The 15,206-nt window shown below is 43.3% G+C and overlaps 1 protein-coding gene across 1 annotated transcript in view; it reads left to right on the forward strand.

The window, feature by feature from the left end:
* GAD2 (glutamate decarboxylase 2) overlaps positions 1-15,206 on the forward strand; it is a 60,740-nt gene that overhangs the window by 22,663 nt on the left and 22,871 nt on the right. The window contains exons 8-10 of the mRNA XM_068987285.1: positions 3,345-3,424; positions 12,772-12,826; positions 14,480-14,596. Coding sequence (XP_068843386.1) covers positions 3,345-3,424; positions 12,772-12,826; positions 14,480-14,596 — 252 coding nt within the window. The remainder of the gene's footprint in view (positions 1-3,344; positions 3,425-12,771; positions 12,827-14,479; positions 14,597-15,206) is intronic.

Consider the following 15,206-nt stretch of genomic DNA (forward strand, 5'->3'; position numbering starts at 1 on the left):
ATTCTTTACCAGCTGAGCTACTAGGGAAGCCCCTATAAATGGGGAGAATGATTTAAGTCTCATGATTTTCAGAGGCATCCTTGAAAAGCAACCCGTCAAGTGAGCCTCACTTGTCTTGGAAAATCAGATAAATTGAGCTTTGCTTGTCTGACTACCCTGGTTTTGTCTGCTCAGGGAATTGTCAAGTCTCTGTTTGTGTTGGGTTTTAATAGTGCTTACAAGCTCATTCACTGAGGGGCCTAGTTGGGTGTGTGTGCTTGCTCAATAGGGCAGCTGGCACCTCCATTCTGTGCCTACCTGGTAGGAACAGACTTGGTGCCGTTTTCCCCGGGTGTCTTCTTTTGGGGGTCACCCAGGGATCCAGTAACTATGTAAGAGAGAATTTTTTTTTTTTTGGTGGGGAAGCCATGCTTCTTTCCAAATACAACGAAACTTTCTTAGTTCCCAGGTATCTTGGTAATGGTTGTCCACGTTGTCTTCCTGAGGTTGTAAAATTAACTAAGGACTCCTTCCCATCACTACGCTTAACGGCACTGGGCTTTTTAAAACTCCTCTATTCGACACCTCATTTATTGGTTTATAGTATTTGCTGCTGTTATAAATGTGATTTCTTCTTGCTTATTAGCCACACCCCCTAGAAGTATGCGTGTTACCAGTTCCTAGGCTGCACATTTGAGAATTCGGAGAAGTCCAAAGCTTACGTTGAAGGAGAACACACTCTGGAGCCATCATTTAAAATTCAAGGCAGCCACCCTTTGCGGATGTAAATTGAGGAAGCAGCTCTCCTTTTGGACAGCTTAATGACCTGTATTTATTAGTAGGCGGCTGCTCGCAGATGCAGGACAGCTGGGCAAGGTTGGATCCTCTCTGCTCTTCAGAATGCACAGTGATTAGAGCCATTGAAATTATTCAGATTTTTAGCCAGAATCCATAATCAAAATCACAAAGATTCTGCTCACCAGGGTGGCCTTTCCACTTGCACTGTTTGCCCAAGTCAGTGACTGATGCCTCCATCCTGATCACACCCTGGGCTGGATGGTCATCTCCACCACAAATAAACCCTCCAATGAGACTGGGATGAAAGAGTGCTGGGTTTCAGGCCAACTTCTCTTCCTTGAGGGCACATAATTTCACTGGACTTGAAAAAAAGTGAATAATTTGAGTAGCAAAATGTAAGTCTGGGAGCCATACGATACACAGCTGCTGGAGGCTGTGGCTGTGTTCTGATGCCTTGTGTGTGAGATTGGCATGGATTACTGTGTGTTGTTTACTCATTCAGTCGTGTCCAGTTCTTTTGCAACTCCACGGACTATAGCCCTCCAGGCTCCTCTGTCCATGGGATTTTTCAGGCAAGAATACTAGAATGGGTTGCCATTTCATTCCTAGAGGATCTTCCTAACCTCGGGATTGAACCCGTGTCTCTGGCTTGGCAGGTGGATTCTTTACCACTAAGACACCTAGCAGGTTGTTTTTGTTTTTTTATAAATAATTTCCAGGATCTTGTTATCTTCATGCAAAAGCCCAAGTGAATTCAACAGCAACAAAATCCAAACAACTCCCTTCAAAAATGGGCAAAGAACTTGTAGAGACATTTCTCCAAAGAAATGTACCAATGGCCAGTAAGTCCATGAAATGATCTTTGACATCACTAATGATTAGGTCTATAAAAAGCAAAACCATAATGAAGTATCACCGCATACCTATCAGAATGACTGTTACCTGAAAACAGAAAACAACAACCATTGCCAAGGGTGTGGAGACTCTGGAACTGTTGTGCACTGCCAGTGAGAAAGGAAATGCAGCTGCTAAGGAAACAATATGGCAGCTCCTCAGAAGCAGAATTACCTTACAATCCAGCATTTCCACTACTGCGTATATACCCAAAAGAGTTAAAAGCAAAACTGAAGGAGATAATTGTCCACCCATGTTCATAGCAGCCTTATTCACAAGGCCAAAGGGTGGAAGCAACCCAAGTGTTTATTGACAGATGAATGAAAAACTAAAGTATTGTGTGTACATAAGATAAATATGCAACGTGCTCTCAGTTGCTCAGTCGTGTCTGACTCTTTGTAGCCCCATGGATGGTAGCCCATTAGGTTCCTCTGTCCATGGGACTTTCCATGCAAGAGTTTTGGAGCGGGTTGTCATTTCCTACCCTAGGAGATCTTCCCAACTCAGGGATCAAACCTGCATCTCTTGCTCTTCTTGCATTGCAGGCAGATTCTTTACCACTGCGCCACCTTGGAAGTCCAAAATGAATGTGATTTGACATTAAAAAGGAAGGAAATTTTGACACATGCTACAACATGGATGAACCTTGAGGCTATTATGCTAATGAAATAAGCCAGTCACACAAGCACAAAAATTACCCTATGGTTCCGCTGACATGAGGTATTAGAGTAGTCAAATTCATCAAGATAGAAAGTAGAATGGTAGGAGCAAGCCCTTCAGGAGACTGTGATGTATCCCGCGGTTTGGGAACCACTGCTGGCGAGAAGGGTGGACCATCCAGCATGAAGGAGCCTCTGTTCCCCTGTGCTATGCATGTTCAGGGCAAGTTGAGTGCTTCTCGCTAAGGGGGTTCCACTGACAAATAAATGCAAGAAACATAGCAAAACAGATCTACCTGGGATATCTGCTGCATGTGTTTTCCTATTAAAGGCTCTGACAAGTCCTGTACTAGGGAGATTTAATTCAGCTTGTTTAACCAGAAAAAGTGAAAAGTAGAAGTGTTAAAGTCGCTCAATTGTATCCAGCTCTTTGTGACGCTATGGATTGTATCCTGCCAGGTTCCTCTGTCCATGGGATTTCTCAGGCAAGAATACTGGAGTGGGTTGCCATGCCCTTCTCCAGGGGATCTTCCTGACCCAGGGATGAACTCGGGTTCCCTGCATTGCAGGTGGATTCTTTACCACCTGAGCCAGCCACCAGGGATGCTTCCACAAATTCTTGAGTGAGGAATACATTATCATGGTGGTGATACCAGATAGTCTTTTTGCTAGGAGTCATCAAAAAATGGGGAGCTGCTGTTTAATGGATACAGAGTGTCAGTCTTTGCAAGATGATAAAGAGCTCAGGAGATAGATGGTGGTGATGGTTGCTCAACAGTGTGAATATATTTAATGCCATTGGCCTAGAGACTTAAAATAATTAAGATGATAAATTTCATGTTATGTGCCTTTGACCACAATTGAAAACAAAAGGTTAAATGAAGGATTCCATCTTTTCTCAGCAATTCAGGCTTTGGAGGGACATGTCAGAAATAAAAGGAAAAAAGAAAAACATCCAAGGAAAAGAATCTTGACTTTATTTGCAACTAATTACAAATGTGGTTTCTTTTACAGAGCCATTTTTCTCTCAAGAAGGGAGCTGCAGCCTTGGGCATTGGAACAGACAGTGTGATTCTGATTAAATGTGATGAAAGGTGAGCATGAATCTGCAACCTTTGTTGGTTACCAGTTTGCAGTTTGTATACATACGCCTTAAAAGTCTGAAAACAGGTGACGACCTGTAGGGCACAAACCTTCCTCCTTGCCAGCTGCTGGTCTTTGCTGTTCCTTTTTCCCTCTTGCTTGGAGTCCTGGGACGTGGTTCTTCAATGGCGCAGAGGCATTCACGGCCTTTGACCGAATCCACACCTTTGCTGAATCAACCAGAATTTTCTGCACCGAGAAGGTGCAGAAGGACATTTATCATCTGGGCACTTAAGCAGCAGCCAACGGGTTGAGAACTGATTTATGGAGGTGTCACTCCTCCAGGCACCACAGATTGTGTGAACTTGATGGAGTTATTACAGGAGGGGGACAGTTTAGGGAGCAGAAGGTAAATAATGCCTCCAGCAACTCATCAGCTCAGAGCCTGAGCCAAAGAGCTCTCTTAGGAAAACTCCCTGTCTTAATCTGGTACCCAAACTTCGTAGGTACTCTGGATAAAGGTGAGGTTAAAATGTAAGAAAATAAATTTAGTCTTAAAAGGATTGAATAAAATTCCACTAAATTAAAAGGAAGCCACTCAATTCACCATTTATTTATTCATATGAATTTATTAGAGAGATATTTATGATCACTTACCATGTCACTAGGTTCTAGAATAGCATAAGGCATAATCCTAGTTCCCTGGATGTATGTGACCCAAGTAGGGAGAGGGCCTGTCGGCAGAAGGAGGGTGGGCTGACCTGGGGAGGAGCAGTGGAGATGAAGTGCTGGAATTGACAGGAATTACTGACTGACCCGGGGGAGGGTGTGTGCAAGTTGACAGGTGAGAGGAGAGGGAACACCAGGCTTCCCGGCTAAGTAAGTCCATGTGGTGCTATTCTCTAAGCCAGGAACCATCACCCCTCCCCCGAAGTGGAGATGCTGAGTTTGTAGAGCTTATGAGATGTCCAAGTGAGGGTGTCAGGGTAGCCAACGGAAGCATCAGCCTGGAGGTCAGAAGATGTGTGATGGGACCCGTGCAGAGTGGGCCTGGGCAAGAGTCAGGGGAACCCACGTGTCAGGGACAGGCAGAGCGAGAGCAGCTGCCGTGCAGACTGAGGAGGGCCAGCCAGAGTTGTTGGAGGAGAATCAGGACCCAGGGCTGTGAGAGTGATTCTAGAAGTGGTTGAAAGCTGAAAGGATTAGTTTCTCAGTCCTGTCCGACTCATTGTGACCCCATGGACTGTAGCCCACTAGGCTCCGCTGTCTATGAAATTCTCCAGGCAAGAATACTGGAGTGGGTTGTCATTTCCTTCTCCAGGGGATCTTCCCGACCCAAGGACTGAACCTAGGTCTCCTGTATTGCAGGCAGATTACCGTTTGAGCCACCAGGGAAGCCTGTGGAGTGGGTGCAGCATCAAATGCCATCAGTAGATGAAATGAGGGTCAACAGCTGCCTCTCAGCTTTCCTTACAAGAAGGTGGCTGATGAGTTTGGCAGGAGCAGTTTCAATAGAGGGTTGAGACTGGAAGGCAGTTTGCAGTGGATTCAAGGGTGAGTGGAGAGGAGGAAATGGAGGAAAAAAGCCAGATGTTTCCAGAGGTTGGAGGAAGCAGGGTGGAAGCTGGACGGCGTCCAGCATGGTTTGGGTTGGGTTGTTTTGAGGAAGGGGTCTTAAAGAAAAGAAAGTGTGAAAGAAATGGAAGTTGCTTAGTTGTGTCTGACTCTTTGCGACCCCATGGACTGTAGCCCGCCAGGCTCCTCTGTCCATGGGATTCTCCAGGCAAAAATACTGGAGTGGTTTGCCTTTCCCTTCTCCAGGGGATCTGCTCGACCCAGGGATTGAACCCAGATCTCTCACACTGCGGGCAGATTCTTTACTGTTTGAGCTACCTGGGAAGCCCAAGGGGGCTTAAGACGTATTTAACTGCACAGGGAAGAGTCTGCTAGAGATGGAGTGTGAATTATATGGGAAAAAATGGAAAAAATAGCTGAGGTTTAATTTCCTTTGTGAGTTCCTTATTCTTTTGGCTGAAATTATGTAGGAACTGCCTCTGATGAGCTCACAAGCAATCTGAAAGCATCTTACATTATAAAACAGGAAGGAGACAGGGAGGAGAGAGCAGGAGTGGTGAAGGAAGGGCAGGGAAGAGGTTTAGGCAGGAGGGCTGGCGAGGACGGGAGGGGGCCAGCTGCTAGCTGATTTCAGTTCAGATACCCTCAGCATTAGAAAGGTTCTTAGACATTTACTCATCCAGCCTTTTTTTTTAACTTTGTAGTTTTGTGAATAATTTCGACCAAAGAAAAACTGCAACGATAGTAACAAGAACTCTCACATACTCTACACCCAAAGTCACCAGTCATTAGCATTCTGATATGCTTGCTTTACCATTCTCTTTCTTTCTGTGGATGCAATTTAATATTAATATTACATGTTGAACATAATGAATATTACAGTATTGTTGTTTAGTCGCTAAAGCATATCCTACGCTTTGCGACCCCATGGACTGTCTCCTGCCAGGCTCCTCGCTCCAGTGGGATTTCCCAGGCAAGAATACGGAGTGGGTTGCCATTTCCTTTTTCAGGGGATCTTCCCGACCTAGGGATAAGACCCATGTCTCCTGCATTGGCAGGCAGATTCTTTACCACTGAGTCACCAGGAAATCATTACAATATTACACACATTAATATATGTATCTTATAGATATAATTTTTTCTGAATCACTTGAGAATTTCTTGCAGACATCATTCCCCTTTACCCATTAATTTGTCAGTGTGTATTTTTGTTTGTTTGTTGGCCACGGCATGCAGCATGTGGGATCCTACTTCCCTGACCAGGGATCAAACCCATGACTCCTTCTGTGGAAGCAGCATTTTAACAACTGGACCACCAGGGAAGTCTAGTTCAATGTGTATTTTTTTTAATAACAAAGATATTAATTTACCTAATCATAGTCCAGTTACCAAAATCAGGAAACTTGACATTGACACAGACTAATCTTTAATCTATCCACCCTATTCAGATTTCATTAGTTGTCCCAATCTTATTCTTTCAGTTCAGTTCAGTCACTCAGTTATGTCCACTCTTTGCCACCCCTTGGACTGCAGCATGCCAGGCATTGCCGTCCTTCACCGTCTCCCAGAGTTTGTGCAAACTCATGTCCATCGAGTCCGAGATGCCATCCAACCATCTCATCCTCTGTTGTCCCCTTAGAGCTAACTATTTTTTTTTCCCTGTCCAGATTCACAGGTGACACTTAGTTTTCACCTGTTTAGTCCCCTTTAATCTGGAACTTGTCCTCATCCTTCCATTGTTTATCATGACATTGATATTTTGATGAGTGTAGATCATTTATTTTGCAGAATATTTCTTAATTGGGTTTATTTGACATTTCCTTAGATTCAGGCAATGCATTTTGGGCAGGAATTCCAGGAAGATCTCTCCACTGTAAAATGACTGTTCTCTACTTTGCAGTTAATAATATTGGTAGGGGATGCTTTGAGACTATATATAAATACTATGTCCCTCCTAAAACATACATTCACTATTTAGCATCCATTGATGATGCTAAAGGAAGGAAGACTTTCCTTTTTTCTCTCTTTTTCCATCTCTCTTGCTCTATCTCTGTCTATCTTTCTGTCTCTATTATGTGTTATCAGCATGGACTTTCAGGTACTTTTAGAAGTTAATTCTCTCCAGCATTCTCTTCCACTTTCTTTGATTTCTCCATTTCTTGCTCCTCCCTTCAGGGTTCCCTTTAACTTACCTAAATTATTAGTAAATTGCTATTAAACCGCACAGGAAATGTGTCTGACCAATATACATGACACCCTGTTGGCCTTGGACCAGAAGAGTTGTCAACCTTCCAGCCCCCTTGTAACACAGTCATAAGTCTCTTGTAGAGTTGACCTGAGGGGCAGAGATCAGGAGTAAGGCACAGTGCAGTGACTGCTTCTAAAACTGGTAGTTCCTCGTCACTGCTGGGGGCCATTGCTATTAACAATGGTTGTAACATTAGGCAATTTCTAATGGGAAGGATCACACATGCTTTCTTCTTTGCACATAAATCTCTGTGAACAGAGCCAAGCTCTCAGCTCTTAGGCTGGTAGAATTATTATAGTTCACCAGTGTCAATGAGCAGAGTCCCCAAAGACTCAAGCACCCCATTTGTGACCTGCCCAGAGCGCCACACTCCCCAGTAATGTGCTCCTTTGGGTAAGACAGTTTGCCCCTTTACAGCCATGGGAAGATGACCGTGAATCTGTATAGCACAGTGTAATCTGTGTCATTTGCTTCTTTCCACAAAGAGAAGATTCTTCCTGCTGGTGGCTCTAGCTGGCAGTGTGGGATTTTGCTCAGGCAACTTCATCAAGTTTTCTGACCCAATAGCATCATATGGATTAAAAAATTTTTTAATTTATTGAGACAGCATTGGTTTATCATAGTTATAAAAATGTCATATGTACAACATAAGGTTTTGACTTCTGTATACATGATGAGAGCATCATATAAATTTTTTAATACTTATTTTTCATGCTTAGGTTTTTTTTAACCCATTCTAACATGTTTTGCTTTTTAAATTTAGAAATTTTTTTTTATTTGGCCACTCTGCGTGGCATGTGGAATCTTAGTTACCCAACCAGGGGGCAAACCTGTGCGCCCTGCAGTGGAAGCGCAGAGTCTTAGCCACTACATGGCTAGGGAATTCTCCATCACATACATTTTAAAAAGACTATCAAAATCAAGAATCTCTATGTAAAACTGCCTCATCCAAAGCAGCAGTCTGGTTCAACAGTCCTCCCTATTAATGGCAGTTTTTTTCTTAAACACTGGCACCTAATAGAGTATAGCACCACGGAGCATCAACCACTGTTTCACTGGGTGCTTCCAGGCTGCTGCATATCTAAAGATAAAAGATATACATTTTGCTATGGAAATACTTCTAAACCAGACATGCAGGATGCAATAGCTGCCGTCTAAAGCTTCCCTGCATGAAAAGATGCTTGTCTGGAAAAGCTAGGGCTGCCAGAGAGCTTCTAATCCTTGGAGGAGCCTGTTGGGGAGTTTGGAGGCTCTCTTCTTCCTCAGAGCACATGGGCAGATGGGGATGCACAAAGTCATGACCGGACTTCCTTCTGCGAGCTGCCCTATGTCTGTGATGGCTCAAAACCCTGGGTCCTGTGAAAAGTGCCTGGTTAGTATGTTACACAGTTATGGAAATACCTGCCAGGATAAAACTTCCATTTCTAAAGCAACATTTCTCAACATGTGGACCTAGGTCTGCCTGTGCCACAATCTCCTTGTTAGAAATGTGGATTGCTATGCATGTTTGTTTACTTGTTATTGTTTGTCTCCTCTGTTAGGATGTAAGCCGTGGAGAGTAGAAACTGGCCTCTTTACCCTGGTGCCCCAGCACCCCTAATAGCATTTGGCACATAGTGAGTCTTCAGCAAATATTTGTAGAACAAATTAATTCCAGGGCCCTATCACTGACCTTCTGAATCAAAATCCCTAAGATCAGGGCCAAAGAATATGCATTTTGAAGACATACATCATGATTTTTATGCATGCGAAATTTTACAAAGTTATCCAATTCTAAGATCACTGAAAAGGTGAAAAGTTTTGTCTACAGAGTCTCCCATACTAGCTTTCTGATCAGTCACCAAGATAAAGTGAGTATATTAATATTATCCTGGGGTGAAACGTTAGCCTTCTAGTCACATACCTCTGACAAATGTCCATCTGCCACCTGCAGTGTGCCAGGCTCTGGGTTTCTAAGTGGGCAAGGCAAATACAGACTTAAAGCCTGGATGCCTGGAGAAGTCTGGAGCCTCTCTGTTAAGGGCAAACCCAGAGCTTTCCACTCTGTGAGAAGCAAACACTCGGACTTGATGACTTGACAAGGCTGTCCCTTCTCCCTGCCTTCATGTGGAAATGGGACAGCGTGTGTGTTCACTGGGCTTCCCAGGTGCTGCTAGTGGTAAAGGATCCACCTGCCAACGCAGGAGACGTAAGAGACGTGCGTTCTATCCCTGGGTGGGAAGATCCCCTGGAGGAGGATGGCAATCCACTCCAGTATTCTTGCCTGGAGAATCCCATGGACAGAGGAGCCTGGTGGGCTACAGTCCATGGGGTTGCAAAGAGTCGGACATGACTTATCACGCCTGCATTCATAAGTTCATTACTGCTTTCCCAGCAGGTGTGAATGGCAGCTCTGATTCTTGAAAGCTAAATGTCATCACAAAGGATTTATCTTATCTTCTTCAAAGACAACAACATTTGCATAGAGGTTTCCTATATGTTTGGCCCTTTGAGTTTGTTCTGGAAGCTTGGCATTTACCTTTTTGTTTCAGCCAGGCTTTACCTGATCCTAGGCTATCATTCAGGCAACTGTCTTATCCTGTTTCCTCATTTGAGAAATGAGACAATCATTGAGAAAACAAGAAAGAGGTGTTGCTGCTGCTGCTGCTAAGTCGCTTCAGTCATGTCCAACCCTGTGCGACCCCATAGACGGCAGCCCACCAGGCTCCCCTGTCCCTGGGATTCTCCAGACAAGAACCCTGGAGTGGGTTGCTTGGGCCCCTCCCAATTCTGATGTTCCCTATCTGTGACTTCTCTGTGTGGTCTTACTGCCAAGGGTTAACAAAATATCTAGATGTGATTAGTGAGCAAATAGCAATTGTCAAGTCAGTCTCCCCAGAACTCTCCAAGGCAGAGGAGGTTAGTCATGGTAGACTAGATAACATTTGAGACTTGCAAACAATTTCTGAAAATCTCTCAATTTTATGTTTATCAACAAAAGCACCTTTACAATTTTAAAGTACTTAAAACTTAGTTTCAGAGGTAAATATAAGACCTGAATTTCCTCTGAACCTTTTGTTTTTATCATGGTGGCTCAAGGTGTTTTGGCATAGCCAGCTCTAGGAGAGGCCGAAAAATCACAACTTTCTTTTTCTTTTCTTTATTGGCGTATAATTGCTTTATAATGTTGTGTTAGTTTTTACTATAGAGCAAAGTGAACCAGCTATACATATACATATATCCTGTCTTTGGGGGATTTCCTTGCCATTTAGGTCACCACAGAGCATTGAGCAGAGTTCCCTGTGCTGCACAGTAGGTTCTCACTAGTTATCTGTTTTATATGTGATATCAATAGTGTATATATGTCGATCCAAACCTCCCAATTCATCCCCTGCACTTCCCCTTTGATATCCATATGTTTGATCTCTATGTCTGTGTCTCTGTTTCCACTTTTTGCAAATAAAATCACAGCTTTCAGGGATGCTCCCAGGCCAAGCTGTGAAGTGTAGGGAGACATGTAGGGTATGAAGGGCCTTCCAGAACTCTCCACCCCTCCACCCACCCCTGCCACAAGACTGCCCCTCCATTCCTTCTGTCCCTCCTTCAGGGGCCCATCCCACAGAAAGTCTCCAGAGGTGGGCTGCTCAGATTAGAATCACACCCTCAGCACCAAATATACATTTAATGCTCTTTGTTTCACTCCAGTCCAACTGATTAATCACTGGTGATGTGTCCATTGCCGTTGCCAGGTAGTTAATTGCATTTTAATGCTTTATTGACCAGGGGATTTTTGAAGAAACTAACACCTATGGCATTCATAGGTCTCCGGTCAATAATGCATTAACTGCCTTTCTTTGGAAAATAGCTTCACAAAACTCAGTGGTTCTCCATGCTTTTTAAAGCACAGGAAGTAACCTCTGCTTTCTATGCCGACCATTATGTAATACCTTCTGTCAGCTTGAAATGAAAATTGTGGAAGATACAATGCCCATTATGCCCAAATTACTTTTATAAAATGGAGAAAGGTGAGAAAAGTAGTTTAAAATAAGATAACACATTTCAGTCAGGAAAGCTTAGGCAAGACAACACTAGAAGCTGTAATGAAGTAGCCTAATGGCTTGCTCTGTATCTAAATCTATATTTACCTAAAATTACAAGGATCCCCACAAAAGACTATGAATCTCCAAACCTCACTTACTGTCCCCTCAATGCCAGTAGCATTCCCAGCTGCTTATGGTGACATCCTCCTTCCCATCACTTATTTTTCCAAGCTGCATTTTGCAAACCTAGATCAATGACCCCAGTGTGAGTAGTTTAATGGTGTAGAAACCTCAGAAGAGTTCTTTTGGTTCAAAAAATCGTTCACGCCTCCAATAACGTATAGTTAGCTACTTTGTCTTTTGCTTGGTTTTTCACTCCAGAGTCTTGAGGTAGGAATGTCATAATGCATTATAAAAACCTCAGTAATCAAAGCTCTCTTTTCTGGAATACTTCCTAAATGCCAAGCACTTTTAAAAATAATTTTCCATGTATTAACTCATATAACCCTCATAACTCCATAAGTAATATTATCGGTAAGATATGGTTATAATAGGCACAGAGAAATTAAGTGACTTGACTAAGATCACACATCTAGCCACCTCTAACTTCTTGTAGAAATCAACTCCTTCGATTATTATAATAGTAGTTTTTTAAAAAGTACTAATTTATTTGTTTTGGCTGCGCTGGGTCTCCGTTGTTGCACAAGGGATTTCTCTAGTTGCAGTGAGAGCAGCAGCCACCCTCTAGTTGCAGTGCACGGGCTTCTCATTGCAGTGGCTTCTCTTGTTGCAGAGCATCGCTCTAGGCTTGCGGGCTTCAATAGTTGTGGCGCACGGGCTTAGTTGCCCCGAGGCATCAGGATCTGCCAGGACCAGGGATCGAACTCATGTTCCTGCATTGGCAGGTGGATTCTTAACCACTGGGCCACCAGAGAAGTCCAATAGTGGGGTTTTATAATAACTAAAGCACCATGTGTTTCTACTTTAGGAAGGAAAGGATGAAAGGATGGAGATGAAAGGATGTTTCTCTGATGCCTGGCTGACATTTGAGCCCATGAGTTCTTGGCTTTGTGATTTTAGCTCTCGGAATGTAACTGGGTGGCTTTGTTTTCATTCAGATGTTTCAGAGTGGATTTTCTCTTCTTGGCATTTCATCTCTGTGTGCAATTGCATGTCTGTTTGTTGGAAGATTTGGAAGACCAATCTTTTTTCTAAATCTGCTTTCAGTGCCAAATGTCTCACTTCAGAACAGGTTTGCTCTAAGGAGATTGCCTATAAAACAGGCTCTGTGCAGAGTGGAGAGACACTTGGACAGCGGGATCGGGCGTCTCCTAACCACATCAGAAATGACAGTCCAGCGTCACTCAGGGAGGAAATGCCTTTCTTTCTGGAAACAACCAAGGAATGATTCCAACTGGTCCTTATTACCAATCATTTAAGGTTGAACTTTTACCCCCTTGCAACTCTTTGTAAAGGCAACAAAGTAAAGCAAACATATATTTGCTTCTCCTTTCAGGGGGAAAATGATCCCATCTGACCTTGAAAGAAGGATCCTTGAAGCCAAACAAAAAGTAAGTTTTTGAAGGGAGTTTTATGCAGCTCATAACAAGCTGAGGATGTGTATTTCTGAGAAAGTGTTTTTGTTGTATCTGTAAAGAGTACATGGAATTTTTCATTCAATCATTACTTATTTCTCTGAGTGATGGGCTTTACTTTGAAAAAGTCTAAGTTACTGGTAAATACTATATACAGTGGTACTAACAATTATAGTAACACAGTTATACTAACAGTTCTAGCAACACAATGGTAGTAACAGTTTCCAATGGACTTGCCTTCCTGTGTGAGGATTGGCATTAAACAGATTCACTGGAAAGACTGCTTTCACAAATGGAAAATCCCTAGAAGCTAATTTAGCATATGGGAGTTACTGTGTGTGGTTACTTGAAAGGGACCGTTTTCCTGCCAAGTCACATACTGAAATGATTGACCCTCCAAACACCTTATTTTTCAGGAAGCCATTTAGTACTTTTTTAAGAAGTGACACGTTCTGAAGACCTGCTGAAAATGCCTACAAAGCTCTAGAAAGTCATTTACATCCCTTCATGATTTGCAGGTTGGAGCTGTTAGTAGGTCTCTTCTACAGTTCCCAGTTCAACAGCATGATGCATGAATTTTATTATTAGGATCTCAGAAATCATTATTCGTTTTCTTAGGCCTTTTCCTCCCCTGCAAAGTGGCAGCAGGATCCTTTCCCCTTATTCTGGTCCTAGAACCACTTGTAACCACATAAACCTTTGCTGCCACCTAAAGACTGACTGTAACATCAGGGCCTGTCATGCCTTTATGGAGTAACTCTGTTCACCCTATTTGAGACATTCTTCAGCCATCTTTCAGCAACAGCCCATTATTTCTATCAGTTTTCATTTGGGCTTCCCTGGTGGCTCAGACATTAGAGTTTGCCTGCAGTGCAGGAAACCCGAGTTCCCCCCCGGGGTCGGGAAGATCCCCTGGAGAAGGGAATGGCTGCCCACTCCAGTTGCCTGAAGATTTCCATGGACTGAGAGGCCTGGAGGGCTACAGGCTGCGGGGTCGCAAAGAGCCGGACATGACTGAGTGACATTCTTTGGCCATTTTTCGTCAGCAGTCTATTATTTCTATCAGTTTTCATTTAGCCATGGCCAGACAGACTAAGTCAACTTAGATGGATAAAATCATGGCTTATTGTTTACTCCCAAGTGAATCCTCTGAGACTCCAAATAAGTTATCTAGGGATTTTCCAATGAGGAATAATGGGCTAGTAGGAGTTCCTTCCCTTCATCCTTTTGTCTGCTCACTCTATTATGTTCAGAAACCCTGCTATGAAAAAGGAAGACTAGGAAAGTAAGTGGGTGGGGGGGTGGGAGGGCAGATCAGAAACTCTCCTTGGAATATACCAAAGATTTGTGGGCACCACCAAGTTTACACACCCCTGGGTCCAGTGCAGCCTCTTCTGAGAACCAGAGTGTCTGATCTCATATGGCAACTGGCAGAGCCAACGGAATGGCCTGAAGAACTCAGATCTGGAGGGCGAACATCGTTCCTACTAGGCTCCAAGGTATCGTCAAAACCCGTCTGGTGGTTCCAAAAAAGACAGATGTGTAAGATAGGAAGAGAATGTCCACAACTTTTTAAAAGAATCCTTGGACTGCTGGTTTACATTCTTTGGGGCTTTCTCATTTGCACAGGGGTTTGTCCCTTTCCTTGTGAGCGCCACGGCTGGGACCACTGTGTATGGAGCCTTTGACCCCCTGTTAGCGGTTGCTGACATTTGCAAAAAGTATAAGATCTGGATGCATGTAGATGTAAGTATCAGAGAGGGAGCACCACGGAAATGTTCTTGCACATTTTGCCCCTGGAGCTCATGGAATGAAATGTATTGTATTTTTTTTTTTTAACTTTAGGAGTTTATTCCCAGGATGATGATAGATAAGCTTTTAAAGGTGGCAGAGACAATGTAGTACATGACTCACAGTACACGACATGTGCTAGAAGCTGTCTGAGGCTGACTATAACTTAACTTCCCCAACAGGATAGTATTCTTATTTCTGGGACCAGGACCTGAGCTGAGCACTTAGCTCTTGGTTCATTAGGTCATAATATCCACAGAGGAACACACACAGTCACACATGCAAACACACACACACGCACAAACATACACACAGTCACACACATGCAAAGACACAGACACACAGTCTCACACATGAAAATACACAGTCACATACATGCAAAGCTTCCTTCCTTATGAGAATGATCAAAAGAGTAAACAGGAGTTTCATTTATCTAGGAGATCCAGTGGATAAAAAATTCAACTCAAGTCAGAAACTAGTATAACTGAGGAGGAAAGTAGACTTAACTTGCTAGGAAATACCAAATTTCCAATGTATGGTCAGCTAGTTAGATAGGCCATATATG

This window comes from Capricornis sumatraensis, chromosome 15 (genome assembly GCF_032405125.1).
Source record: "Capricornis sumatraensis isolate serow.1 chromosome 15, serow.2, whole genome shotgun sequence".
NCBI classification, from domain to species: domain Eukaryota; kingdom Metazoa; phylum Chordata; class Mammalia; order Artiodactyla; family Bovidae; genus Capricornis; species Capricornis sumatraensis.